This window comes from Lepus europaeus, chromosome 5 (assembly GCF_033115175.1).
Source record: "Lepus europaeus isolate LE1 chromosome 5, mLepTim1.pri, whole genome shotgun sequence".
Lineage (NCBI taxonomy): Eukaryota > Metazoa > Chordata > Mammalia > Lagomorpha > Leporidae > Lepus > Lepus europaeus.
In genome coordinates, this window is record NC_084831.1 from 157,760,813 (window position 1) to 157,783,523 (window position 22,711).

A 22,711-nucleotide genomic window follows, 5' to 3' on the forward strand; every position below is an offset into this window, starting at 1 on the left:
TTACTGTAATGTAAGTCCTTGCCATGTTTTGGCTCTCTGTGGCAGAAAAAAAATAATTGGTGAGCAGACTCACCAGAATGAACTTTCACTTATGTTAAGGTTTTCTCATGCTCAGTACCATCCCCAGACAACATTATCTCTTTTGTCTACATGCTGTTTTAGCCAAATAAGCACTCTCACTGAATTCTAATTAAAAAAAAAAAAAAAAACTTTTAGGGCTGGTGCTGTGGCATAGCAGGTTAAGCTGCAGTTGCAGTGCCAGCAACCCATATGGATGACGGCTCAAGTCCTAGCTGCACCACTTCTGTTCCAGCTCCCTGCTCATGTGCCTGGGAAAGCAGTGGAAGACAGTCCAAGTGCTTGGGCCTCACGCACCCATATGGAAGACCCAGAAAACTCTCCTGGATCCTGGCTTCGGATCAGCTCAGCTCCGGCCGTTGTAGCCATTTGGGGAGTGAATCAGCCTCTCTCTGGGGCTGGCGCCATGGCACACTAGGGTGCGTGTTCTACTCCCAGTTGCTCTTCTTCCAGTCCAGCTCACTGCTCTGTGGCCTGGGATGGTAGTGGAGGATGGCCCAAGTGCTTGGGCCCCTGCATCTGCATGGGAGACCCAGAAGAAGCTCCTGGGTCCTGGCTTCGGATTGGTGCTACTCCAACCATTGTGGCCATTTGGAGAGTGAGCCAATGGAGGGAAGACCTTTCTCTCTCTCTATCTATAACTCTACTTGTCAAATAAATTAAAAAAAAAAAAAAAAAAAGAAGAAGACCTCTGTCTCTCCCTTTGCAACTGCCACTCAAATAAATAAATAAATAAATAAACATATCTTAAAAACAAAACACCCGGCCGGCGCCGTGGCTCAACAGGCTAATCCTCCGCCTTGCGGCGCCGGCACACCGGGTTCTAGTCCCGGTCGGGGCGCCGGATTCTGTCCCGGTTGCCCCTCTTCCAGGCCAGCTCTCTGCTGTGGCCAGGGAGTGCAGTGGAGGATGGCCCAAGTGCTTGGGCCCTGCACCCCATGGGAGGCCAGGAGAAGCACCTGGCTCCTGCCATTGGATCAGCGTGGTGCGCCGGCCGCAGCGCATGGGCCGCGGCAGCCATTGGAGGGTGAACCAACGGCAAAAGGAAGACCTTTCTCTCTGTCTCTCTCTCTCTCACTGTCCACTCTGCCTGTCAAAAATTTAAAAAAAAAACCAAAAACAAAAAACAAACAAACACCCAAAATGAAGAATTTGGGTGGCTGCTGTGGCACAAGGTGTTAAGCTGCAGCTCAAGACACCTACATCCCATATAGGCCAGCTACTTGATTCTGATCCATCTTTCTGTTAATGTGCTTTGGAGGCAAGGAATCACTTGGGTTCTGCCACCCATGTGGGAGACCTAGATGGAGTTCCTGGCCCCGCTCTGGTTGTCATGAGCATTTGGGGAATTAAACAATGAATGGGAAATCTCTCTGTGTCATTCTGCCAATAAAAACATTTTTTTTATTTGACAGAGTTATAGACAGTGACAGAGAGAGACAGAGAGAAAAGGTCTTCCTTCCATTGGTTCACTTCCCAAATGGTCACTACGGCTGGTGCTGCGCCGATCCGAAGCCAGGAGCCAGGTGCTTTTTCCTGGTCTCCCATGCAGATGCAGGGGCCCAAACACTTGGGCCATCCTCCACTGCCTTCCCGGGCCACAGCAGAGAGCTGGACTGGAAGAGGAGCAACTGGGACCAGAACTGGCATCCATATGGGATGCCAGCACCACAGGCAGAGGATTAACCAAGTGAGCCATGGCGCTGGCCCCAAATAAACACATCTTTAAAAAAAGCACTAAAAAATAGTTTATAGCAACATCTTGCTATTACTATTCCATGTACATAACAAACTTTCAATGGTTTAGATACCAATGACACTATCAGTACAGTACACCAACTGAACAAATATGCAATCTTAATCCACAAGTATTTCCTTGCAGAAGTGTTTATTCTGATTTTTGAAAGTTAGGAGTAACAGTAAATGCTGTGGTACAGCTGGTTAAGCTATTGCTTAGGATGTCTGCATCCCATACTGGAATGCCTGGGGTTAAGTTACACCTACACTTCCAATTTAGCTTTCTTTCTTTTAAAGATTTATTTATTTATTTGAGACAGAGATAGAGAGAGAGAAAGAGATCTTCCATCTTCTGGCTCACTCCCCAAATGGCTTCAATAGCCAGGCCTGGGCCACGCTGAAGCCAGGAACCAGGAGCTTCTTCTGGGTCTCCTATGTAGGTACGGGGGCCCAAGCACTTGGGATATCTCCCACTGCCTTCCCAGGCCATTAGCAGGAAGCTGGGTATAATTGGAGCAACTGGGACTTGAACCGGTGCCCATATGGGGTGCCCATATGGATGTAGCTTTATCTGCTGTGCCACAGCACTGCTGCGCTCCCCTCCCCCCATCTAGCTTTCTAATGTACCTGGGAAGCAGCAAGATGATGTCTCAAGTACTTAGATTCCTGCCACCCACGTGAGAGACCCAGATGGAGTTCCTGACCCAGACTTTAGTCTGGCCCAGTCCTGGTTGTTGGGGAGTAAATCAGCAAATTGAAGATCTCTCTTTCTCTGCCTTTGTCACTCCCTCTCTCTGTCACTCTGACTTTCAAGTAAATAAATGAATCTTGGCTAAGTTTTTAATTTGTTGTTTACTTGGTGAGTTCATCTTTAAAAAACAAAATCAATCTTCAGTGAAATAGACCAGTGAGAACAAACAAAAAACATCAGCTATCTACTTATACTAATTTGTAAGGAAGAGTTGCAAAGAAAATAGAAGACATCAGGATGGCATTCCAAGCCTTCCTAAGACATTGTAGTCTAACAAGATGCAGGATGCAGAAAGCACATAAATGAAGGGGACTGTGTTGTGGCACAGTGAGTTCAGGCACCACCTGCAGTGCCAGAATCCCATATCAGTGCTGGTTTGAGTCCTGACTGCTCTGCTGCTGATCCAGCTCACTGCTAATGTGCCTGGGACAGTAGCAGAGGATGCTCACAGACTTGGGCCCCTGTCACATATGTGGGAGACCTGGATGGAGTTCTGTGCTCCTGGCTTCAGCCAGACCAACCCTGGCCATGTGGCCAGCTGGGGAGTGAACGAGTAGATGCAGAATATCTCTCTGTCACTCTGTCAAATAAGTAAATCTTAAAAAAAAAAAAAAAAAAAAGGAAAATATACAAGCATATAAAATAGAAAATATATATACATTCAATGCATAAGCAATCTGTGTACAAAGATATATTATAAAAATTAGTTATAAATGTGCACATATATTATATCCACACACATATAAAATCAGAGTCTCTGTTCTAGGTCCTAAATTCCTACATATAGCTTTCAGGGATTAATTTTATCACTACAGGCCTACAGACTGTTCCCTGTAATCAGGAAAGAATTTCATAATCTTGTTATCTTTTTCTATCTTCCAAACCCTGCAGATAGCAAATGTATATTCCCTGTATACTTACAAGCAAGAATAAAGAAAGAAGTAATCAAATACAGCGTTCTTTAACAGTCACTGTTATTTATTCTACATTTTTCATTTCTGATTATGTTTTGTTCAGACACAGTGGCAATTCTTCTGACTACCACAGCAATCCTAAATCTGTAAGTACATACCTGGGAGCTGAGTTGCTTAGGCTCATCCATTCTCCCAGGAGATTCACTGCGGGCTCTGTGTCTCTCTGTCAAGGGAACAACGCTGCCAGAGGGGCTAAATCTGTTGGAAGAAGAACATAAAGGGATTAATAGGAAAGCAGTTTCAAAGACCTTAGCAGATGGTGACATCTCCCCCTCTTTATCATAGTTGAAGCAGCAGGAACAAACCAAACCAAATCAATATACACTTTGCCTTGAAATAAGGCAAGAAAGGCTTGCGCTAGGGTTGGCACTACAGAGCAGTGGGTTGAAGCCCCAGCCTGGCATCCCATGTGGGCATGGTTTGAGTCCCATCTGTTCCTCTTCTGATCCAGCTCTCTGCTTTGGCCTGGGAAAGCAGCGGAAGATGACCTGAGCGCTTGGGCCCCTGTATCCATGTGAGACTCGGAAGAGGCTCGTTGTTAGGAAAATGGCCCAGTTTTATCTATGGCGTGATTTACATCCTATGCCCTGGCTCCCACCGCCATTGCTGAAAGCCAGGTAGCCACGTGTTCCAAGCTCCACCCCCATCCTAATGGGATTCACTGCTCCTGATTCCCTGCCCGCCCTTGGGCAAAGTTTTAAAAGGACTTGTTCCTGAACACGTGGCTCTCTCTCTAGCCTCCTCTCCTCTCTCCTCTTTCTCTGTTACACTCCTTTTCCCTCTTCACCCCTTCCCTCCGGTCTGCTGGGTTTTCCCCAATAAACCCTTTCCCTTACTCCGGTGTTTGGTGTGTTTTGTGAAGGCCTAACACTCCTGGCTCCTGGCTGGCTTTGGATTAGCTCAGCTCTGGCTGTTGTGGTCATTTGGGGAGTGAACCAGCGGAATGGAGGACTTCTCTCTGGCTCTACCTCTCTCTGTAACTCTTTCAAATAAATAAAATAATTCTAAAAAAAAAAAAGGAAAGGTTTGCCCTAGTAAATTTAAGAAACACAAAATGCCACAGCAGACATACCATATGAGCTGTGAAGCTAAAGCTAAATATGCATTTTCCACCTTCACGAAAGTACTGGGACACCTTAAAAGAATAAATTAACACTGGGTTTACAACTGTTTCTAGGTAATAATTAAGTATTTGGATGTTCTTCCTTCCAAGTGAAATTGAAAAAGACCCCCTAAAATTTTACACTAAAATGTGGTCCCTTAAAGTTCCCCAGCAGTGGTATCTGGGGTGCCACATGTACTACCGGAATTTGGGGTGCCATACGATCTCACCACAGGCTTATCACTAAATCCCCAATATTAATAATCCCAAGAGGGTTCTTGCCTAATATTCAGAGAATTCTAAATACCGGCACAAATAAACGAGGCAGCATGGTACTTTTAAGCTTTTATTTAGTGAGAAAGATGCATAGGAGAGTGAGAGCTCCATTTGAGAGAGAGAGGTGAACGGGGGTTCACACCAAGCACCAGGAACCAGCCACGTGGAGAACATCTAGGCCTGTGTCTGGGCCAGGGAGCCTAGAGCCCATGGCCCAAAGGCCAGGCGCCCTGGAGGCGCGGGGCTACAGCAAGCCCCCTTCCTAGCAAGAGGCCAGGGAAAAAGAGCCCGCGGGCAACACCACCTCCCGGCTTTTAACCCACTTCCAAAGGGGAGTGGTTAATTAACCTGACTGGCTGGTGGGCACCCAGGTGTGGCCAGGTAGGGGAATGAGGTCACACAGGGGCGTGGCGAAGGCGTGGTCTTAACCTAAATGCCTGCCTACTTCACAGGCACCAGGATAACCTGTTAGATATTTCAGACTGTTGGTATACGGCATGGAGTGGAGAATCTTTGCAATTTAAGATGATATTAATTCTGTTACGGTTCTAACATAGGAGTTCTAACATAGGAGTGCTGTATCCAACAGTACTCTAACTATTAAGGACATAAGGAAACTCAAATCCAGATCACCAAAGTGGCTGTGACACATCTGTCAAGACCCGCTGTAAACCAAAGTTGTAGCTTCTTTAGTTGTCACTAGAACTTTAATTTTCACACAACTTTAATTTTCAAGAAGGTAAAGTAATAAATACCAGTCTCAATTTGTAAAATTTGTTTCAATCGAGATTTTCTTTCAATTTAGAGTAAAACCAGTGCTTGGGGCCAGCGTTGTGGTACAGTGGGTAAAGCAACCTGCAACACCTGCACCCTATATGGGTGCTGGTTCAAGTCCTGGCTGCTCCACTTCTGATCCAGCTCCCTAACAATGTGCCTGGGAAAGCAGCAGAAGATAACCCACCCTGCACCCTCTTTCTGTAACTGTGCCTTTCAAATAAATAAATCTTAAAAAACAAAACACAAACCACTGCTATTTCCACCAAAAAGCAATGTTCTAGCAAATCCATTCATCAGAAAGAGAAAAGTGAGGCACAGGGCATAGCAGCACTGGTGGGGGGAGATAACAGACAGACTCTTCAGGCCTGTGGTGACAGCAGTAATCGGCGAAACAAAGAAAAATATCATTAAATGACAAGTGAAAAAAAGAATGAAAAACATTCAAAAAGCTTTATTTGGAATGCTTGTGTTCATGCTAATTTGAAAAGAACAATCACTTCTGGTGTCACACTTCTCTAATCTGGTAGATGAAGACAAAGAGAAATAAACAGTGCTACAAAGGAAATCCCCAAGGCCATTACCCATGTGTTAATCTACCAATGAAAGGCCAGGCTGCTAGGCCCCCAGCTGAGGATCAGTTCCCTGCCTGGAACCCTGAGGAAGCCCTGGCTATCGCGGACTCTTGGCAATGTCTACCTTTACAACATTTCTTACAACGTCTTCAACACTCCAGGACTGAGCACTTCCTGCTTTAAAAAAAGACCAGGATACCAATCTTCTGGCACGTCGTCAGTTTTCCCAGCATCACTTGCTTCCTGTACCAGAGAGCCCACTTCAGGGGCATCTGCGCAACAGCCACTCGATGGGAAAACAAGACTTACCTGTCAACTTCACTGCTGGTTGGACGTGCTACTTTGGCTCCTGAAGATCCTAACGAGTAAGTTTCTTGTCCTACAGAACCGTGGCCTGTGGTGTCAATCACCATGGCTGTGACTTCCTCTGCACTACTTCCATCTTCTCCAGAAGGCTGATTTTCAGGCCCCAGCCACTCCTCCAGATTTTCAGTTTTGATGTGTACTGCTCCAAGGACCCTCACTTCATCATCACTCCGGCCGCCCCGGTCTGCTACCCCTGTCTCCACATACCACTGGCCTGCGCGGTTGATCCGAAGAATGGGCTCCCGGCTCTCTACGTCAGAACTCTGTTCAATTATCTGAGGACTGGTGGACTCCCCAGGGGGACTCAGCTCTCTGACATCCAGCACGGCACTGACCTGGCCTCGCCGGCTTCCCTTTGGGGTATTATGTCTGGGGCTAATGGAGCGGTTCAGATTCGGTGTGACCCTGTGAGACTCAGGAGGTCTCTCTTGATGCTTTGTCCTTGTCTGACTTAATTCTGCTTCAACCTCAGCCACGTTGATTTTGAAGTGAATGCCCTCCAGGATCTGCGTGCATTTGTCTATAATATGCTGCATCTGCAGGAAGCTGGCAGCAGTCAGGTAGCTGATGATGTCCGCCAACTGCAGGCATATCCGCCCGGTGTAACAGAACGAAAGGAGCTGCTCAAAAACAGTAGGGTTCTTGATGACCGAGATGGAGACAGTACTCATTTCATTCAAGGACATGTGATCCCGGAAATAGGGGGAGCTGGCAGCCAGGACTACTTTGTGAGCCCGAAAGGCTTGTCCTTGCACATTGACCACGATGTCACAGAGCCGGCCCTGCATGCGCAGCTGGTTTAGATGGCTCAAGACAGAGTTGCTGAAGTCAGGGATCTCCAGTTGTATGTTCCCTCCTTTCTCCATGGTCGTGCCTGAAGGTGAAGGCAGGCATTCAACCCTGCTGAGAGAGGAAACCACATTTTCATTAACAATTACACTTTTACTGCCTCTATGCTTTTCCAATTCAAATATACTCACAACACTATTTGGTAAAATTTCAAACTCTCCAAATAAAAACAAGTATCTTCCTGATGCTTAAATGTGGAAGTAGAATTCCCAACAGCTTTTAAAGTCTGCATTTCATACCAAGATCGTTAAAGCCAAAAAATGATAGATTCCTAAAAATTCATGCAATAACCACACTTTCTTAATAAAAGGTATACAACATCAAAATGCAAGTTCAGCAGGACAAGGTGGGGGAAGCACCGTTGACAGGTTTCGCTTGTTTGTTTTAAAGCATTAATCATAAGATATTTGCGGACTGAACATAAGTCCCATGACAACTTTACAAATTTTCTTTGGAGGAGAAAAGAAATAAGCCCTTGGAATAAATGCAGTTATACACTGACGGGTTCATTAGGTTTCTCTTGCTATTTTACTAGGTGCTGCATTAGTCATGCATATTATTTTATAAAGTAATGAATATAGGTCAGTATTTCTCCTCTTCTGAGTCACAGCACCCACAAAAACGCTTTATGACTGTGCAGCAAACTCTAGGTTAGGACACACTCCACAGGACTGTCAGGACTCGACCAAGATGCAGAAAATACAGCAGTTCAGTTCTCAGGATTAGGAAAAGGCAGGTGAATCTGGGCCTGTTGAGACAAACCCATACTTTCAGGGTAGTGATACTTTGATCCTGAAATTTAGCTCACCAGAACAGCAAAAATAGAGCATTTCCCAAGTGTGTGGCCAACATTTTTACTTTAAAATTTTCGGTTTTTTATTAAAAACCAGATGAAACATTAAGGCTGCACCTCCAGCCAACAGTCTTCCACAGCTGAGAGGGGCCCGTTTGAATCTCAACAGGAAGACGGCGACTTCCGTCCAGTGGGCACTGACTGATCTGCCACTTGGTGAGGGCTCACGGGAAGCGCGGAAACTTCAGGTACGCAGGCTGACAGGTCAGCACCGCCCCGCATCCACGGCACTGACCAGTACACGGGGAAGTTGCTTTCAGGAACCGACTTCAGCCAACCTGACCTTTTTCCAAAGCGTTACAGTTTGTTTTGAAACTTTGAATCCAGTAAGAGCCTCTGTCGATGCCATCAGGAACGCAGGTGTTTCTTTTGGAGCCGACACCAGCGCCTTTCCCCAGGAGGAGGGTCTCTCTACGGTCCGCGCCGGAGGACTGGGAGCTGCAAGAGGGAGAACGGGGAAGGGCGTGGGGTGGGCCACTCCGCACTCGAGCGGCGCTCGTCCGCGGGCGGCGGCGTGGGGCGAGGTGGCCCCGAGGACCCCGGGACCGGTGCGGGCGGCGGCGTGGGGCGAGGTGGCCCCGAGGACCCCGGCCCCGGTGCGGGCGGCGGCGGCGTGGGGCGAGGTGGGCGGCCCCGGGCACGGAGCGGGCGGCGGCGTGGGGCGAGGTGGCCCCGAGGACCCCGGGCGCGGAGGGGGCGGCGGCGTGGGGCGAGGTGGGCAGCCTCGGGCCCGGTGCGGGCGGCGGCGTGGGGCGAGGTGGGCAGCCCCGGGCCCGGTGCGGGCGGCGGCGTGGGGCGAGGTGGCCCCGAGGACCCCGGGCGCGGAGGGGGCGGCGCCCCGGTGCGGGCGGCGGCGGCGGCGGCGAGGGGAGAGGTGGGCAGCCCCGGTGCGGGCGGCGGCGTGGGGCGAGGTGGCCCCGAGGACCCCGGGCGCGGAGGGGGCGGCGGCGTGGGGCGAGGTGGCCCCGAGGACCCCGGGCGCGGAGCCGTCGGCGGGAGGCGGCGTGGGGCGAGGTGGGCAGCCCCGGGCCCGGTGCGGGCGGCGGCGTGGGGCGAGGTGGCCCCGAGGACCCCGGGCGCGGAGGGGGCGGCGCCCCGGTGCGGGCGGCGGCGGCGTGGGGAGAGGTGGGTGGCCCCGGTGGCGGCGCGGGGAGAGGTGGGCAGCCCCGGTGCGGGCGGCGGCGCGGGGCGAGGAGGGCGGCCCCGGCCCCGGTGCGGGCGGCCCGGTGCGGTGGGTGTGTGCCGCGGGTGTGTCCCGGCGCCGCGGGGGAGGGGGCCGCCCACCCCGGGGTCCTGAGGGAGGGGCGCCGGCAGGGGGCGGGTCCGGCCGCCCGGCCCGGGGCCGCAGGGCAGGGGTCGGCCGCGCCTGAGGAGAGGGCCGGCGGCGGAGGGCCCCGGCGGCGCTCCGCGGCGCGGGCGGGACCGGGCGGCCCCGGGGCCGGCGGCGGGGCCTGAGCCCCGTCGAGGACCAGCACCTACCTCCGGGGGTGGAAGTGGGCCGGAGTGGGCCGGAACACCGTCCCGGAAGTGAAACCCCCCGCCCCCTCCCCGGAGCGGGCGACGTGCCGGAAGGAAATCGCTCGCCCTTCCACCGCCCCCGCCCGGCGCCCGCCGTCCCTCGCGCCCCCTCCCCTCTCGGCGCTCCCTCCGGCGGGAGGGGGGGCGCCCTGCTCCGCGGGCGGGGTCCCCGCCCTCGACGGCGGGGTTGGGCGGGGCCGGGGAGGCGGGCAGGAGGCGGGGCCGGAGGAGGCGGGGCCGGAGGGAGGGCCCGAGCCGACGCAGGATGGGAGCGTGCGTCGTGACGTCACCGAAAGGAACCCTTATATACGGGCGGCCGGGCGCCATCTCAGTCTTTCCAGCTGGGGGTCGGCTTCCGCTCGGCGGCTCGGTGAGTGCGGCCTTCAAGCGGGTGTTGGCTGGGGTCCGTCGGCTCCAGCTCTCGGTGACTGGAGTCGCCACCAACTGGCCAGTACTTGCGTGCTCGTCGCGTGCCTTCGTACGCCTCAGCGATGAGGATGCGGGCGGATTGCGCGGCGGCGCGCGCTGCTCTGCCTCGGAGGGCCCTCGGCTGCCGTGCCTGCCTCTGATGAAGTCTGTGTTGGTAGGGACATCTGAGAGCGCTGATGAATGCCAACGGCTCTGATGGCGGCGCGTGCGAGCCAGCCGAGGGGCCGACCGCTCGCCGAGGCCGGCGGTGCAGCCCACGTGACCCCTTGAGAGCCCGCACTGCGCCATCGCCGGCGGCCCTGGCTCCTGGGGTGCAGCCTCCGCTGCCGCGGGGGAGCTCGGGCAGTAGGGGTGCAGCCTCCGCTAAGGTGGGGGAGCTCGGGCAGTGAGGGGTGCAGCCTGCGCTATGGTGGGGGAGCTCGGGCAGTAGGGGTGCAGCCTGCGCTATGGTGGGGGAGCTCGGGCAGTGAGGGGTGCAGCGTCCGCTGCCGCGGGGGAGCTCGGGCAGTAGGGGTGCAGCCTCCGCTGCCGCGGGGGAGCTCGGGCAGTAGGGGTGCAGCCTCCGCTATGGTGGGGGAGCTCGGGCAGTAGGGGTGCAGCCTCCGCTGCCGCGGGGGAGCTCGAGCAGTGAGGGGTGCGATCAGCAGCGTGGGGGAGCGCGGGCAGTGAAGGGTGCAGCCTCCGCTACCGCGGGGGAGCGCGGGCAGTGAGGGGTGCGGTCAGCAGCGTGCAGGCTTGGAGTGGACGAGTTCTGAACACGTGCCCATTCTCTCCTCAGGCAGGCTGCTACATATGGATGCGGTGTGGCACTTGATGGCCTCTGACGCACGAGGTGAGAATTGGGGAATTTTCCGTGTTTTTTGTGAATAAAGCCTGTGATGGTTTAAGAGTAGTGGACAGAAGGGATTTCTGAAAATGACATTCTGAGGCTGGTTCAAACAGTCTGGTGTTCGTACGGGTTATAAGGAGGTTTCTCATCGTCTTGTATCCGTCTTTTTGTCCTAGTTCCGTGCCAGAGAGGAAGGAGTACGGAGGTAAGCTAACAGAAATTGCCCCAGAGCTTAGCAGGGAGTGTGCCACAATGATGACGGTTTATTTGCTACTCTTGACTGTCGGCATGACGAGAGTCTTAAACCACCATTACCTTAACTGAGGCACACAGAATAGTGGTTTGGGAAATGCGGAGAGTGGCCAACGTTAATGAGGCTGTTTTCTTCCAGGTTTTAAAGAGCAAGTCTCAGTCTACCAGAGGTCACACAGGTGAGAAACCTTACGTGGTCTAAATCCATACTGTCTGGACCGTGTTTTACTGGATTAGGTTGCCAGGCTACATAGATGCCTGTGCACGAGGGGTGCTCACCCTGGTAATGCTCAGTGGCAGGGAGCAGAGGGTGGAACAGATACTGTGATGGTTGCATAGTTCATCAGATTGCATTCTGAAGAGATGTATCATTGGTCTGATGTATCTGGAGATGTTGGTGTCTGCTAATAGCATACACAACTTACCACTAATCTAAGTTTAAAATCTGTTTACAATCTTTTGCAGGCACTATAAAGGAAGCTGGAAGTTGAAAATGGTAAGTGGAAGTAGAACCCAAGTAGGAACAGGTAACTGGACAAAATAAAGCCACATTGGCTTTTGAAGGGCGTACTTACGTACAGGAAGCACTTAGCATGGGCAGTAGATGGAGTAATGTTAGATTCTTGTCCAGTTACCGTTAGTGAGGTTGTCCTTTGTAAATGCAGCCTGGATGACGATAAGCAAATACTGACTGAATGTGAGGGTCTTAATTAGCTCTAACTGACTTGGCATTTGTCCGCTTCAGGGTGAGAAATATTTAGCTCTGACTGCACTAAAAATCACCCTTAACTTCTTAGGTGGGGACCTCAACTCTTCTGCTTTTAATTTTTAGGTGAGTATTAAATGAAAAACTCCAGTAGATTGTGGGCTGTTACTGCTGAAGTGATCATGCATAAGTACTGGGCTGCCAGCTTGGGAACGTTTATTTGGGCATGCCCTGAGCCAGGGTTTTTGTAATGATGCTGATCAAATGTCTGATCTGAAGTGAGCATGTGGACAAATTTGTACTGAAGAACCCTGTAACAGATAAGCCTGAGAAGAATTTAAGGAGACTTAGCATTTTAATGAAAGTTATGTTTCTGTTCTAGGAACTGGTTACCTGTTAACTGTCCATGGATGCCTGGGTAAGGAATGCTCTTAGCTTATCTGAGAAATTTTAAGGATTTTAAATTTTGAGAAGCAGAGTCAGCAGAAAGGGAGAGTCCGCTCTTCTACCCACCAATAAACACCCCAGATTCCTGCAACAGCCATGGCTGTACCAGTCTGGAGTCAGGAGCTTGTGGGTCTCCTGTATGGACACAGGGGCCCAAGCCCTGGGGCCATCTTTGCTTGCTTTCCCAGGCACATTAGCCAGGGAGCTGGATCAGAAGAGGAGCACCCATATGAGATGTGCCATAGGCAGAGGCTTTACCTGCTGTGCCACAGCGCTGGCCCCAAAATGTAGTGTTAAATTCAGTGAGTGTGGCCTTGTTTAATCCTGGGAACTGAAGCTTTTGGGAAACAGCATTAAATACTGTAATCAACATAACTGAATTCAGCCATTAGGAAATGATGTCTAAAGAAATGACTTATTTTCAGGTGGAGATTTTGGAGACCTTTTGCTTAAAGGTATGCATTTTATTTCTGTTAAATTTTCTTTGAGCGAGATGCTGTTAGTGATGACTTTAAGTTAAAACAGATGGGAATCTCTCTGAAAGAGACTGAAGACTAATCTTAAACTGAAACAGTAGCAGAAACCTTCCAGATAGCTGTCAGTTACTGCCCACTGCTAACTGACTGCATGTCTGCAGGTATGAAGTGTCAGCGCGGCTCCAGTCTGGAGGAAGAAGTCCTGATAACAAAGGTATGCATCCTTCCAGTTCCGCCGAGCAGTCTCAGAGCCGGTACGATGATGACAACATAGTTCAGCAGACTGTCACTGATGAGCAGTATGTCTTTCGCTCCTATCTGATGTATCCGGCTGCCAGTATGAAACATGAATTTAGCCATTACTAAACCATAGGGTTTGTGTCATTGTAGTGGGTTGGTTGAATGTCTTATTTTACTGTCAGGATTAAGAATTGACATTTGGCACAGGTTAGTTGAAATTTGAAGGATTTTTGGGTGGAATATACACAAAATGATCAGCAAATTGTGCCATATGGAATGATCTAGCTGTTGTCAGGTTAAAATGTGACCTTTTAGGAAAAATGAGTAAGGTAAACTTTTATTTTGAAACAGATGCTGAAACTTGTGCTCTAACCATGGAAATGAGGGTAAGTCAGTTCTAACAGTTTGAATGGTAACTTGAAGTGTAACCAATGATGTAATGATTCTGCCAAATGAAGAAGAATGATATCACTTGAAAACCGTTCCATTTTGTTCTGAGGTTGCTGTACAAACAAGAATCATGCACAAAGCTTTTTTTTATCTCTATTAATACATTAATATTTGTTTGCTTTTAGGGCTCTGACTGCAGTGACATGCCACCTCTTGAAGGTGAGGATTAGAAATATCAGCGCCATTCTTCATACCAGAATACATGATGATCTCACCCCAACTTGAACTCTCTCACTGATTACCTGCTGAAAATAACAGATCTGATATTCTGTTTGTCATGTCAGTAGTCATTTAATCTGAAATCTTGTAATGTGGCTAAAAGTGCTATCTTTGTTGCAGGCAGCTGGTTGGGTGCTCATGGGATAGAAGAGGAAACATCTCTGAAATATCAATAAATTTCTACAAACCATCTGGAGTAATGTGTTTGATTAGGGTAGGGGGAGCAAAGTTTTATCTGTCATGTGTTGATCTCAATGTGGGTCTCAAATGAGAGGTAGAGGGACCAAGGTGCTTCAGCCCAGAGACTGTTAGCCTCTATGGATAGGAATTGAGAGCCAGACACTTGGTTTGGGATATACAGAACCTGAACCAGCATCTCCTATGCTGTCCAAAAACACTCTGGCGCCTCCTTGAGTTACTTATTAAGGTGACAGCTATGTCATTTTTGTTACTTGGGGACAAGAGTGGGAGAGAATCTGTCTCCCACTGTGGGTGCACTGCTTTCACGGAGGAAAGAGGAGCAGACAGAGGCTTAGCTTGCAGTGTGCTACAGCTGCTAGAAGGCAAGAGGTCAAGGTGTGAGGTTGCTGGCTGCTGATTTCAGCCAGGCTTATCCTGGCTGTTGACTTTTGGGTAGTGAACTAACTTGGGACTTTATCCCTCAAACTACCTTCCAGGTAAATCAGTAAATTAATCATTTAAAATGGTAGAGAAGTGGAGTTAAAAGCATGAGTCTGCTAAGTTTTGGGAATTCCACATAACTAGAGTTTATATAGTTAGATATTCCTAAGTGGTTCTTTGAATTTATCACAGCAGCCTTTGCATGAGTTAGGCATGAATGGCAAAGAAGTTCAGAGGGGAATTCATAGCATAAAGCATTTGGCACATCTTCCAAGCTAAACGTTGACAATGGAAAATCTAGGTTGCTGCTTCAGGTGCGCTAGCAGGAAGCAGGATGGGATGCCAGGCAGCTCCAATGTGGACGCAGGAGTTGAAGTGGCCAATTCACCTGGGCTGCAGTACAAATCTCTAGGTGAAAAGCGGAGGGGTTGGCTGGCGCCACAGCTCACTAAGCTAAGCATCCTGGGTTCTAGTCCCGGTTGCTCCTTTTCCAGGCCAGCTCTGCTGTGGCCTGGGAAGGCAGAGGAGGATGGCCCAGGTCCTTGGGCCCTGCACCCGCATGGGAGACCAGGAGGAAGCACCTGGCTCCTGATCTGTGTGGCGTGCTGGCCACGGTAGCCATTTTTTGGGGGGGGGGGTGAACCAACGGAACTAACTGCCTAAGTCGTCAGGACTAGGCCTTGCGGTCATCCCAGATTTCACTGTTCACCAATGTAGGTGGTAACTGCTTCCACCGACTGCATTAGCACTTAGCTGGAATGAGGGCTTCAACCCAAGCAGCAGCTTCACTACTGTGCCAAATGTCTGCTGTGGCCAATCTGTTGAAGCTGTAATGATCTGCTGGTGGCTGGCAAATGCTTATTTTGTTTTTGAAACTTGCAGCATAGAAAAAACGGGGAGCATGCTTCCATTGGTTCACTCCTGTTGGGAGTGAACGGAGCAGAAACAGGACTATCTGTGTATCCCACCTCTGGCAGAAGCCAACTGACCAATCATTGCTACTGCCTCCCAGGATTTGTTAGTAGGGAGCTGGTATCAGGAGCCACAACCCCAAATCAAACCCAGCTACTCCAGTGAGGGACACAGGTGTCCTAGCCAGCTGCTTAAACTGCTGGGCCAGATGCCTATCCTGAATAAGTCCCAGGGACTGGGGAGACTGGAATGAGCCCCGTTTCCAGAGTAGGAGGTTTGTGCATGGTAAAAAACCTGGTTATGTCATCACCTTTATTGCTAAAGTTTGATTTTAAGGTCACCCCACCTTGCTGGTCTTGAATAGTGACATTTCCATATATGGCAGAATAAGTTTTTCTTGACTGGTCTGAAGACAGGCTGAATAATGGCTGAAGTGACTGGGTCTCTGGACTCCTGGGTACCTACAGCCTTTGGTATTTGTAAATTACAAAATGAAGATTCCAGGATAAAAAGTATTTTGGTCACAGACTCTAAACAGTCAACTATATAGTATTTAGAAAGTGGCTAATAGCCATGTGGCATAGACAGAAAATTTGTTTTCCTACCCAGTATAGGGCATGTCTAGAAATTCTGTAGTTAGCCTTTATCCCCACAGGAACCTGCCAGCAGACTTTGGCTCCAGAGTGCACTCAGGGAATTTGTAAGAGGATGGAGTTAGAGGAGCTCCACCCAATGCAAACCAGCTTCTGGCAGGGTAGGGCATACTGTGGAGCCTATAAAGTATCAGAAATTAAACCTGGAGGTGAGCTGTTTTTAGTATCAGAAATAGTATATTGAGGTGAACCAGGGATATGAAGGTGTTTTTAAAAAGTTCACAGAAAATGGAGTGTTTACTTTGGTGGCAACAAAATTTTGAAGTTGCAATGTGCATTTTCTAGAATGTTTTGAAGATTTTTTGTATAAAACTGGTATTTTTTGTTTATAAATCAAAGGAATGTCAAGGCAAAAGTAAAGGTCAGGAAAACTTTCAAACTCATCAATCAAGGCCTTTTTCCTCGTTTTAATTATTACAGTCTTAAGTGTTTCCTTAATATATTTGAGGTTAGTTGAAGGTAAATTAGTATTTTCAATTACAATTCAGAAAAAAATATTACTCAGGGATTAATGCTTATGAAAAAGAATACTTATTCATATAACTTTATAGATTTGTTTCATCTTTATAAAACATACCTGCATTTGTTTGTGGATGGATAGTATCTTACATAGTTTTTTCAAAGCATTTTCACTCACATTTTGTACATACGTTATCTCCCCTGATTCTGGCAACAAAATCCCTGTGAGGTGGCCAGGGCAAGTATTCAGTGCCTGTCACAAAAGCAGGAAGGGAGGCTGGGGGAGGTTTGTGTAACATGATCAAGGTGAAACAAGATTTTCTCGCAATTCAGTGATAGGTTTTGTATTGTGCTGCTTTTAAATATATTAAGTTGATACTTGAACTGTCACTATTTATATGATTATATTGATGTGGGTGAACTGAACCCTCCATCAACTGACTAGTTGATGTCTTAAGTGAATAATATACCTGGGTATGAAAAACATAATTAGAAAATGCTAAGCCATTATATTTCCCAAACCAAGAAACATCTTTCCCAACTCTCCAAGTAAAATGGAACTTTGATGAAGTCCCTACCAAAAAATTAAAGGTACTGATGCATGTTGTCAGGTCAAAATTAGACATCTTCTGTTTCTTCAATGTGAAGAATTGTCTGGATTCCTTCCACCTCAAGACCTGACTCCAATCTCTGGGAGACCTCTGGATCTCATTTTAATCTTGGGGAAGTAAAGAGGACAAAATGCAAAGCTCAGCTTTCTTTTTTTTTTGGACAGGCAGAGTGGATGGTGAGAGAGACAGAGAGAAAGGTCTTTTTGCAGTTGGTTCACCCTCCAATGGCCGCTGCGGCCGGCGCATCGCGCTGATCCGATGGCAGGAGCCAGGTGCTTCTCCTGGTCTCCCATACGGGTGCAGGGCCCAAGGACTTGGGCTATCCTCCACTGCCTTCCCGGGCCATAGCAGAGAGCTGGCCTGGAAGAGGGGCAACCGGGACAGAATCCGGCGCCCCAGCCGGCGCCACAAGGCAGAGGATTAGCCTGTTGAGCCACGGCGCCGGCCAAGCTCAACTTTCTTGATGGTGATTCAATGGATTCTTGTCTGTTTCTGAGTCGGCTGGCCAGGAGACTTGGATATGGTAGGGCTTCAGGTCCTCGGGAGGGACACAGTCTGGAGCACTGCTCATGAGGTCATGTCCTCGAAAGGATTTTGGGAAGGCTATGACATCTCTGATACTTGGAGATCCAGTGACAAGGCACATCAGTCTGTCTAACCCTGTGAGTAAAAAATACAACAGATAACAGATGAGAAATGGAATTTAATGTTGCGAATGACTGGTTTTCTATAAAATTACAGAGAACTTTAAAACAAATTTTTTGGTTGTATTTGAGATGCAGAGAGAAAGCACTCCCATCTGATGGTCCATTCCTCAAATACCAGTAATGGCCCTGGGCCTGGCTGGCAGCCAAGGAACTCAACCTGGGTTTCTGATGTGGGTGGCAGGAGCCTTATTACTTGAGCCATTACTACTGCCCCCAAGGTCTGCATCAGCAGGAAGATGGAGTCAGGAGCCGGGGCTAGGAATCAAATCCACGTCCTACCTGCTAGGCCAAGCACCTGCCCCATTCAAAAAAAAAAAAAAAAAAAAAAAAAAAAAAAAAAAAAAAAAAGGAATCTTTAACAGGCTATAGCCAAACTCAGTTCTCTGTCTTTTTAGAGAATTTTGTTTGATTCTTTTCTGTCTCATTCTGGAAGAGTGCTCAGGACTAATGTTCACATGTTATTGTGACTGACTGCCACAGTAATTAGTCCTTAGCAAGGGCTTACTAAAGGCCCTACCACAGACTGAACAAGATAGGAACTCCAAAGACACAGAAGGAAGTCCTTGTTGGGGGCTACAATCTAGGTGAGCGTCCTAGAACTCATTCTTCCTGCTTGATAAAAGCAGCCAAGAGTAACCACAGTAATGTGAAGAGATGGTTATATTGTTCCTCTTTTCATACACCAGACTCCAATGAATGTCTATGATGCTTCCAAATATCTGAGCAATACTGACTTAAAGACTCTGAAGCTTTATTCTATTGAAAGAAATCTTTCAAATGTGAACTGTCATTTTTGTTTTTATAAGAGGTGAGGTATGTGTGTGTGTATATATATAAATATATATTTAAAAATATTACTGAAATTGAAACCGAAACTTAAGTTTTCACAGTATCCTTGGACTCACCCCTTTCTACCACTACAAATTTGAGACATAGTGCTATGTAATACAATTTAGTTTACAAAAAGGACAAGTTGTTTACCTAAGGCAATTCCTCCATGAGGGGGTGCCCCATAATCTAAAGCCTGGAGTAGATGGGAGAGCAATTTCACATCTTCCTGAAATTCAAAAGACAATTCAATTTAAATATACATTGAAGGTGACTAAGTGCCGTACACTAGTCTTAAGTACTAAAGAAAAACAAAGTTGAATTGGAAAAAAAAAAGAATCTCAACATGACTTAATAGTGCACTGGGAAAATTTTAAAAAGTAGCTCAAGAAGTATACAGTTTGGCACAGAATAAGACAAGTCACAGATGATTAATAACGTAGAAAAATTCTTGGTGCTTAGTACATGCAGCAATTACTGCGGTGATAATGCGAACTTAGAGAAAGACCAATCAAGGAGGTGAAGATTATGGGCTCAGAAAGGCAAGATGAAAAGCAGAATGTCCTATTACAGGGACCAGGGGCAACAGGGCCAAATAAATACTGCTGGGAGGTAGGAGAGCGAGTGCCAAGAACAGGCAGTGGAGTTGGTATCTAACTGGTGGGGCAGCTAGTTTGCAGATGTTGAAAATCTGTCTGGAAATGGTTCTCCAACCAGGCTACAAATCAGGAGCAGGATGGCAGCTTCAAGGAAACATGCCAATGCCTCACACTTTAAGGTTTGTATAGTAGTCTGGTGTGGGATCAAGGCATCACTGTGCTGTCTGAATGCCTTCTAGGTTACTGTATTCCAGTGTGCACTGGGGCAGAGCGCGCCACCAGTGAGTAGGGAAAAAGCGGGAGACTTCTGACTGTTCTGGGAGGTCTGACAAATGAGAGGCTAGAAGCCCCTGACTGGAGGCTCTGGTACAGCAGAAGACAAGTTAACAAATCACAGTGCCACTAAAGCTAAAGGAGGAGCCTAATGTTTTGAGTTCTCTGGTACCACACACATACAAGGTTGTCCCATCCTACCTCACACACGTTAGTTAATCCCACACAATGACCTTTTCTGGAGCCAACCCTAGCTTTCTAGACAAACACCAACAAACTACACACTGGCGGGTCTGCATCTCTGGGGGCTCTTCTCTTTCTTTGTAACATCCCAGTTACCCCACTTTCTATCACTAAAACACACCATGAAGACAGCAAATGCAGTAATCTACAAAGCGATACCAAATCCTTTTAAATCGCACATCTTCAGTTTCTGAGAGCAACTTCCTGAGAAGGGCAGAGGTCAGTGGCTGGGGCTGGCCTGATTCTGCCTCTGCTCGCTTAGCTGTGTGACTCTGGGCAAGCTGACTGGTCTGCCTCAGGTTCTCATCTTTAAAATGAGCAGAATCTGTCTCCTAAATCAATTGTGAGGACTGACTGTCAATGCATATAAGGTACTTAGAGAGAGGCATACAGCAAGCACTGACTGCCATGCCTATCAGCTACTTCTCCAAGTCCTACAGAGAGAGAAGCTGACCCTGAAGAATTCTCCATTCATAACAAGTGTTTAGCAAAACCGACAAAATACTCTGGAAAGACGATGAGGCCAGGTTTCATGTCTGTTACCTTTAGCAGCGTTGCCAAGACGTAATGCTGCAGCTCTGCATTGTGAATTCGGATAGAACCACCTCCTATTTCATTGCCATTTAAAACCAAGTCATAGTGCTGGCTCCGGACCTAGAAAATTCAGTCTTCATGTTAGAGAAGATTTCCGGTTTCTATTCTAAAGCTTGAAGACCCTGTAGCCTACACGGAGACCATGCATGAACTTCTGCCTTACAGTTCCTCTTGGGGCTTCCAGAACTGAGGCCCAACTCTCAAGACTGTGAAATCTCAAGTTCTTCGCCTTTACTCGTATTTACACCTTCCTTTTATTCAGAAGTACAGAGTGGTACCTTTGCGGGCTCAGTGTGGAGGAGGTGGATGTCACTGGGGTGAGGAGCCGTAAATGGGTGGTGGGCTGACTCCAGCTCTCTGGGATTGTCCTCCTTGGGAAGGAAGAGTGGGAAATCCACCACCCACAGGAAAGAGAACAGAGCCGGGTCACGGAGTGCCACTCCTTTTGTTTCTAGAAGGTCAGCACATTCCAGTCGCAGTTTTCCCAACAAAGAACACTGCAGACAGAAGACAGAAATGTTGGGTTAGCCTCTTGATGGAGTAGGCAGTGAATGCCACAACCTGGATTCTGAGGCCAGGCCGTTCTCTGATAAAGGATTAGCCAGTTAATAGGTGAGACACTGCCTATCTGAGGATGACAGCCTCCTGGGTGAGTGCCTGGCAACGGTCAGTGTTAACAGCACAGGTACTGGAGCAGCACAGACCTGAGTCCAACTCTCAGCTTAGCCCCTTAGTAACTTCTCTCTACCCTCTTCCGTAACATGGGGACTAACGTGGGAGAGGCATGGCACACGAGGGGCAGCATCAGACAAAGTATGCAAGTGGCAGTTGTCATTGTTTGCTCACTGCTCTTGAAGGCTTGGGTGAGATCTGATGACTGCCTGACACATCGTGACTGTGAAGCAAACACTGGTGGTTTTTTAGGGGTGACCTGGACTAGAAGTTAATTTAAGACTATGGATTTTGGAACCTGACTTCATGGGCTAGAAACCTGGCTCCTTGGGGCGGGTGCTGTGGTACAGTGGTTGAGCTACCACCTGGGGTGTGCACGTCACACTGGAGTGTGAGTCCCCGCTCTCTTGCTTCCCTTCCAGCTCCCTGCTAATGTGTCTGGGAGGCAGCAGGTGATGGCTCAGGCCCCGGCACCCCCACCACCCCCACGGGAGATCTGGATGGAGCTCCAGGCTCCTGGCTTTGGTCTGGCCTTGCTCCAGATGTTGTGGGCATCTGGGGAGTTAAGAAATGGATGGAAGATCGATCTCTCTCTTTGTCCCTTTCTCTGTCCCTTTCACACTGCCTTTAAAAAAAAAAGAAAAGAAATCTGGATTCTTTAATTCCTGTAAAGTTTTAATCTCTGTGTTTCTGTGTTTTTTTTTTTTTTTTTAAGATTTATTTATTTATTTAAAAGAGTTAGGGAGGGAGGGAGAGAGAGAGAGAGAGAGACAAAGAGAGAGAGTGTCTCTGTTCACTGGCTGGGTCAGGCAGAAGCCAGAAGCTAGGACTTCATCTGGGCTTCCCACATGGGAGGCAGAGGCCAAGACACTTGGGCCATTTCCCACTGCTTTTCCCAGGCCATGAGCAGGGAGCTAGATTGGAAGCGGAGCAGCTGGGACATGAACTGATGCCCACATGGGATGCTGGCATTGCAGGCAGTGGCTTAACGTGCTAAGCTACAATGCTGGCCCCGAGTTTTCTTATCTATCTTTGAAATTATTTTTATTTATTTATTTGAAAGACAGAGGAAGGAAGAGATCTTCCATCTACTGGTTCACTCCCAAATGCCTGCAACCCCTGAGACTGGGCCAGGCTGAAGCCTGGGGCCGGAAACTCATTCTGAGTTTCCCACGTGTGTGGCAGAGACCCAAGTACTTGAGCCATCACCTGCTGCCTCCCAGAGTGTAAATGAGCAGGAAGCTGGATTGAAGTAGGGCTGGCACTGGAACCCAGGCACTCCAATAAGACATGCAGCTGTCCAAAACAGCAGCGTATCTCTTGAAGGGTTGGTATGAGGATTAAATGAATTAATATACAAAGTGCTGAGAACAGTAATGACAAATAAGAAGAGTTCAGTAAGTGCTAACTAAAGTGCAATACAGGACAGGGTTTCCCTGAGAAAAGACAGAGCAGTGACACACGCCTAGAGACATGCGCAGGGTGTCACCCTGTGGCTCACTCCAACTGACATTTAAATGTCCACATAGGGTACCCTCACTGTGACATTTTCAGAGTAGGAATGTTACTCTCCATAGATTTGGTTTTTAGCTTTCTTCCAAGAAGATTTAATAGGAATTATAGCTGTATCTCCTTGAT

At 48.5% G+C, this 22,711-nt stretch overlaps 2 protein-coding genes and 10 non-coding genes across 17 annotated transcripts in view; 10 read left to right on the top strand and 2 right to left on the bottom strand.

The window, feature by feature from the left end:
- The window catches only part of ZBTB37 (zinc finger and BTB domain containing 37), a 33,741-nt gene extending 23,843 nt beyond the window's left edge, over positions 1 to 9,898 (bottom strand). Inside the window, exons 1-4 of one of the 4 annotated variants that reach the window (XM_062193004.1) lie at positions 9,815 to 9,898; positions 8,619 to 8,773; positions 6,577 to 7,533; positions 3,639 to 3,738 (exon numbers count right to left, since the gene is read on the bottom strand). In XM_062193004.1, the coding sequence (XP_062048988.1) occupies positions 3,639 to 3,738; positions 6,577 to 7,499 (1,023 nt within the window). In that variant the 5' untranslated portion in view covers positions 7,500 to 7,533; positions 8,619 to 8,773; positions 9,815 to 9,898. The other 3 variants (XM_062193006.1, XM_062193007.1, XM_062193003.1) reach the window with 3 other exon arrangements.
- Positions 9,899 to 10,408: 510 nt separating this feature from the next.
- On the top strand, positions 10,409 to 10,487 carry LOC133761320 (small nucleolar RNA SNORD74). Its single transcript, XR_009866122.1, has one exon. It is a non-coding gene; the product is annotated as a small nucleolar RNA SNORD74 (small nucleolar RNA).
- Positions 10,488 to 11,152: 665 nt separating this feature from the next.
- Positions 11,153 to 11,213, top strand: LOC133761356 (small nucleolar RNA SNORD75). The gene has a single exon (XR_009866154.1). It is a non-coding gene; the product is annotated as a small nucleolar RNA SNORD75 (small nucleolar RNA).
- A 143-nt stretch (positions 11,214 to 11,356) lies between these two features.
- Positions 11,357 to 11,439, top strand: LOC133761293 (small nucleolar RNA SNORD24). Its single transcript, XR_009866096.1, has one exon. It is a non-coding gene; the product is annotated as a small nucleolar RNA SNORD24 (small nucleolar RNA).
- Positions 11,440 to 11,682: 243 nt separating this feature from the next.
- On the top strand, positions 11,683 to 11,750 carry LOC133761350 (small nucleolar RNA SNORD77). The gene has a single exon (XR_009866148.1). It is a non-coding gene; the product is annotated as a small nucleolar RNA SNORD77 (small nucleolar RNA).
- Positions 11,751 to 12,028: 278 nt separating this feature from the next.
- On the top strand, positions 12,029 to 12,089 carry LOC133761321 (small nucleolar RNA SNORD44). Its single transcript, XR_009866123.1, has one exon. It is a non-coding gene; the product is annotated as a small nucleolar RNA SNORD44 (small nucleolar RNA).
- A 225-nt stretch (positions 12,090 to 12,314) lies between these two features.
- LOC133761352 (small nucleolar RNA SNORD78) lies at positions 12,315 to 12,378 on the top strand. The gene has a single exon (XR_009866150.1). It is a non-coding gene; the product is annotated as a small nucleolar RNA SNORD78 (small nucleolar RNA).
- A 632-nt stretch (positions 12,379 to 13,010) lies between these two features.
- On the top strand, positions 13,011 to 13,092 carry LOC133761299 (small nucleolar RNA SNORD79). The gene has a single exon (XR_009866103.1). It is a non-coding gene; the product is annotated as a small nucleolar RNA SNORD79 (small nucleolar RNA).
- A 151-nt stretch (positions 13,093 to 13,243) lies between these two features.
- On the top strand, positions 13,244 to 13,322 carry LOC133761322 (small nucleolar RNA snR60/Z15/Z230/Z193/J17). The gene has a single exon (XR_009866124.1). It is a non-coding gene; the product is annotated as a small nucleolar RNA snR60/Z15/Z230/Z193/J17 (small nucleolar RNA).
- Positions 13,323 to 13,658: 336 nt separating this feature from the next.
- Positions 13,659 to 13,734, top strand: LOC133761318 (small nucleolar RNA SNORD47). Its single transcript, XR_009866121.1, has one exon. It is a non-coding gene; the product is annotated as a small nucleolar RNA SNORD47 (small nucleolar RNA).
- Positions 13,735 to 13,876: 142 nt separating this feature from the next.
- Positions 13,877 to 13,953, top strand: LOC133761298 (small nucleolar RNA SNORD81). Its single transcript, XR_009866102.1, has one exon. It is a non-coding gene; the product is annotated as a small nucleolar RNA SNORD81 (small nucleolar RNA).
- A 2,521-nt stretch (positions 13,954 to 16,474) lies between these two features.
- The window catches only part of DARS2 (aspartyl-tRNA synthetase 2, mitochondrial), a 28,967-nt gene continuing 22,730 nt past the window's right edge, over positions 16,475 to 22,711 (bottom strand). For all 3 annotated transcript variants that reach the window (XM_062192997.1, XM_062192998.1, XM_062192999.1), the window contains 4 exons: positions 20,680 to 20,898; positions 20,351 to 20,461; positions 18,846 to 18,921; positions 16,475 to 17,817 (listed from right to left, as the gene is read on the bottom strand). In XM_062192997.1, the coding sequence (XP_062048981.1) occupies positions 17,609 to 17,817; positions 18,846 to 18,921; positions 20,351 to 20,461; positions 20,680 to 20,898 (615 nt within the window). In that variant the 3' untranslated portion in view covers positions 16,475 to 17,608. The remainder of the gene's footprint in view (positions 17,818 to 18,845; positions 18,922 to 20,350; positions 20,462 to 20,679; positions 20,899 to 22,711) is intronic.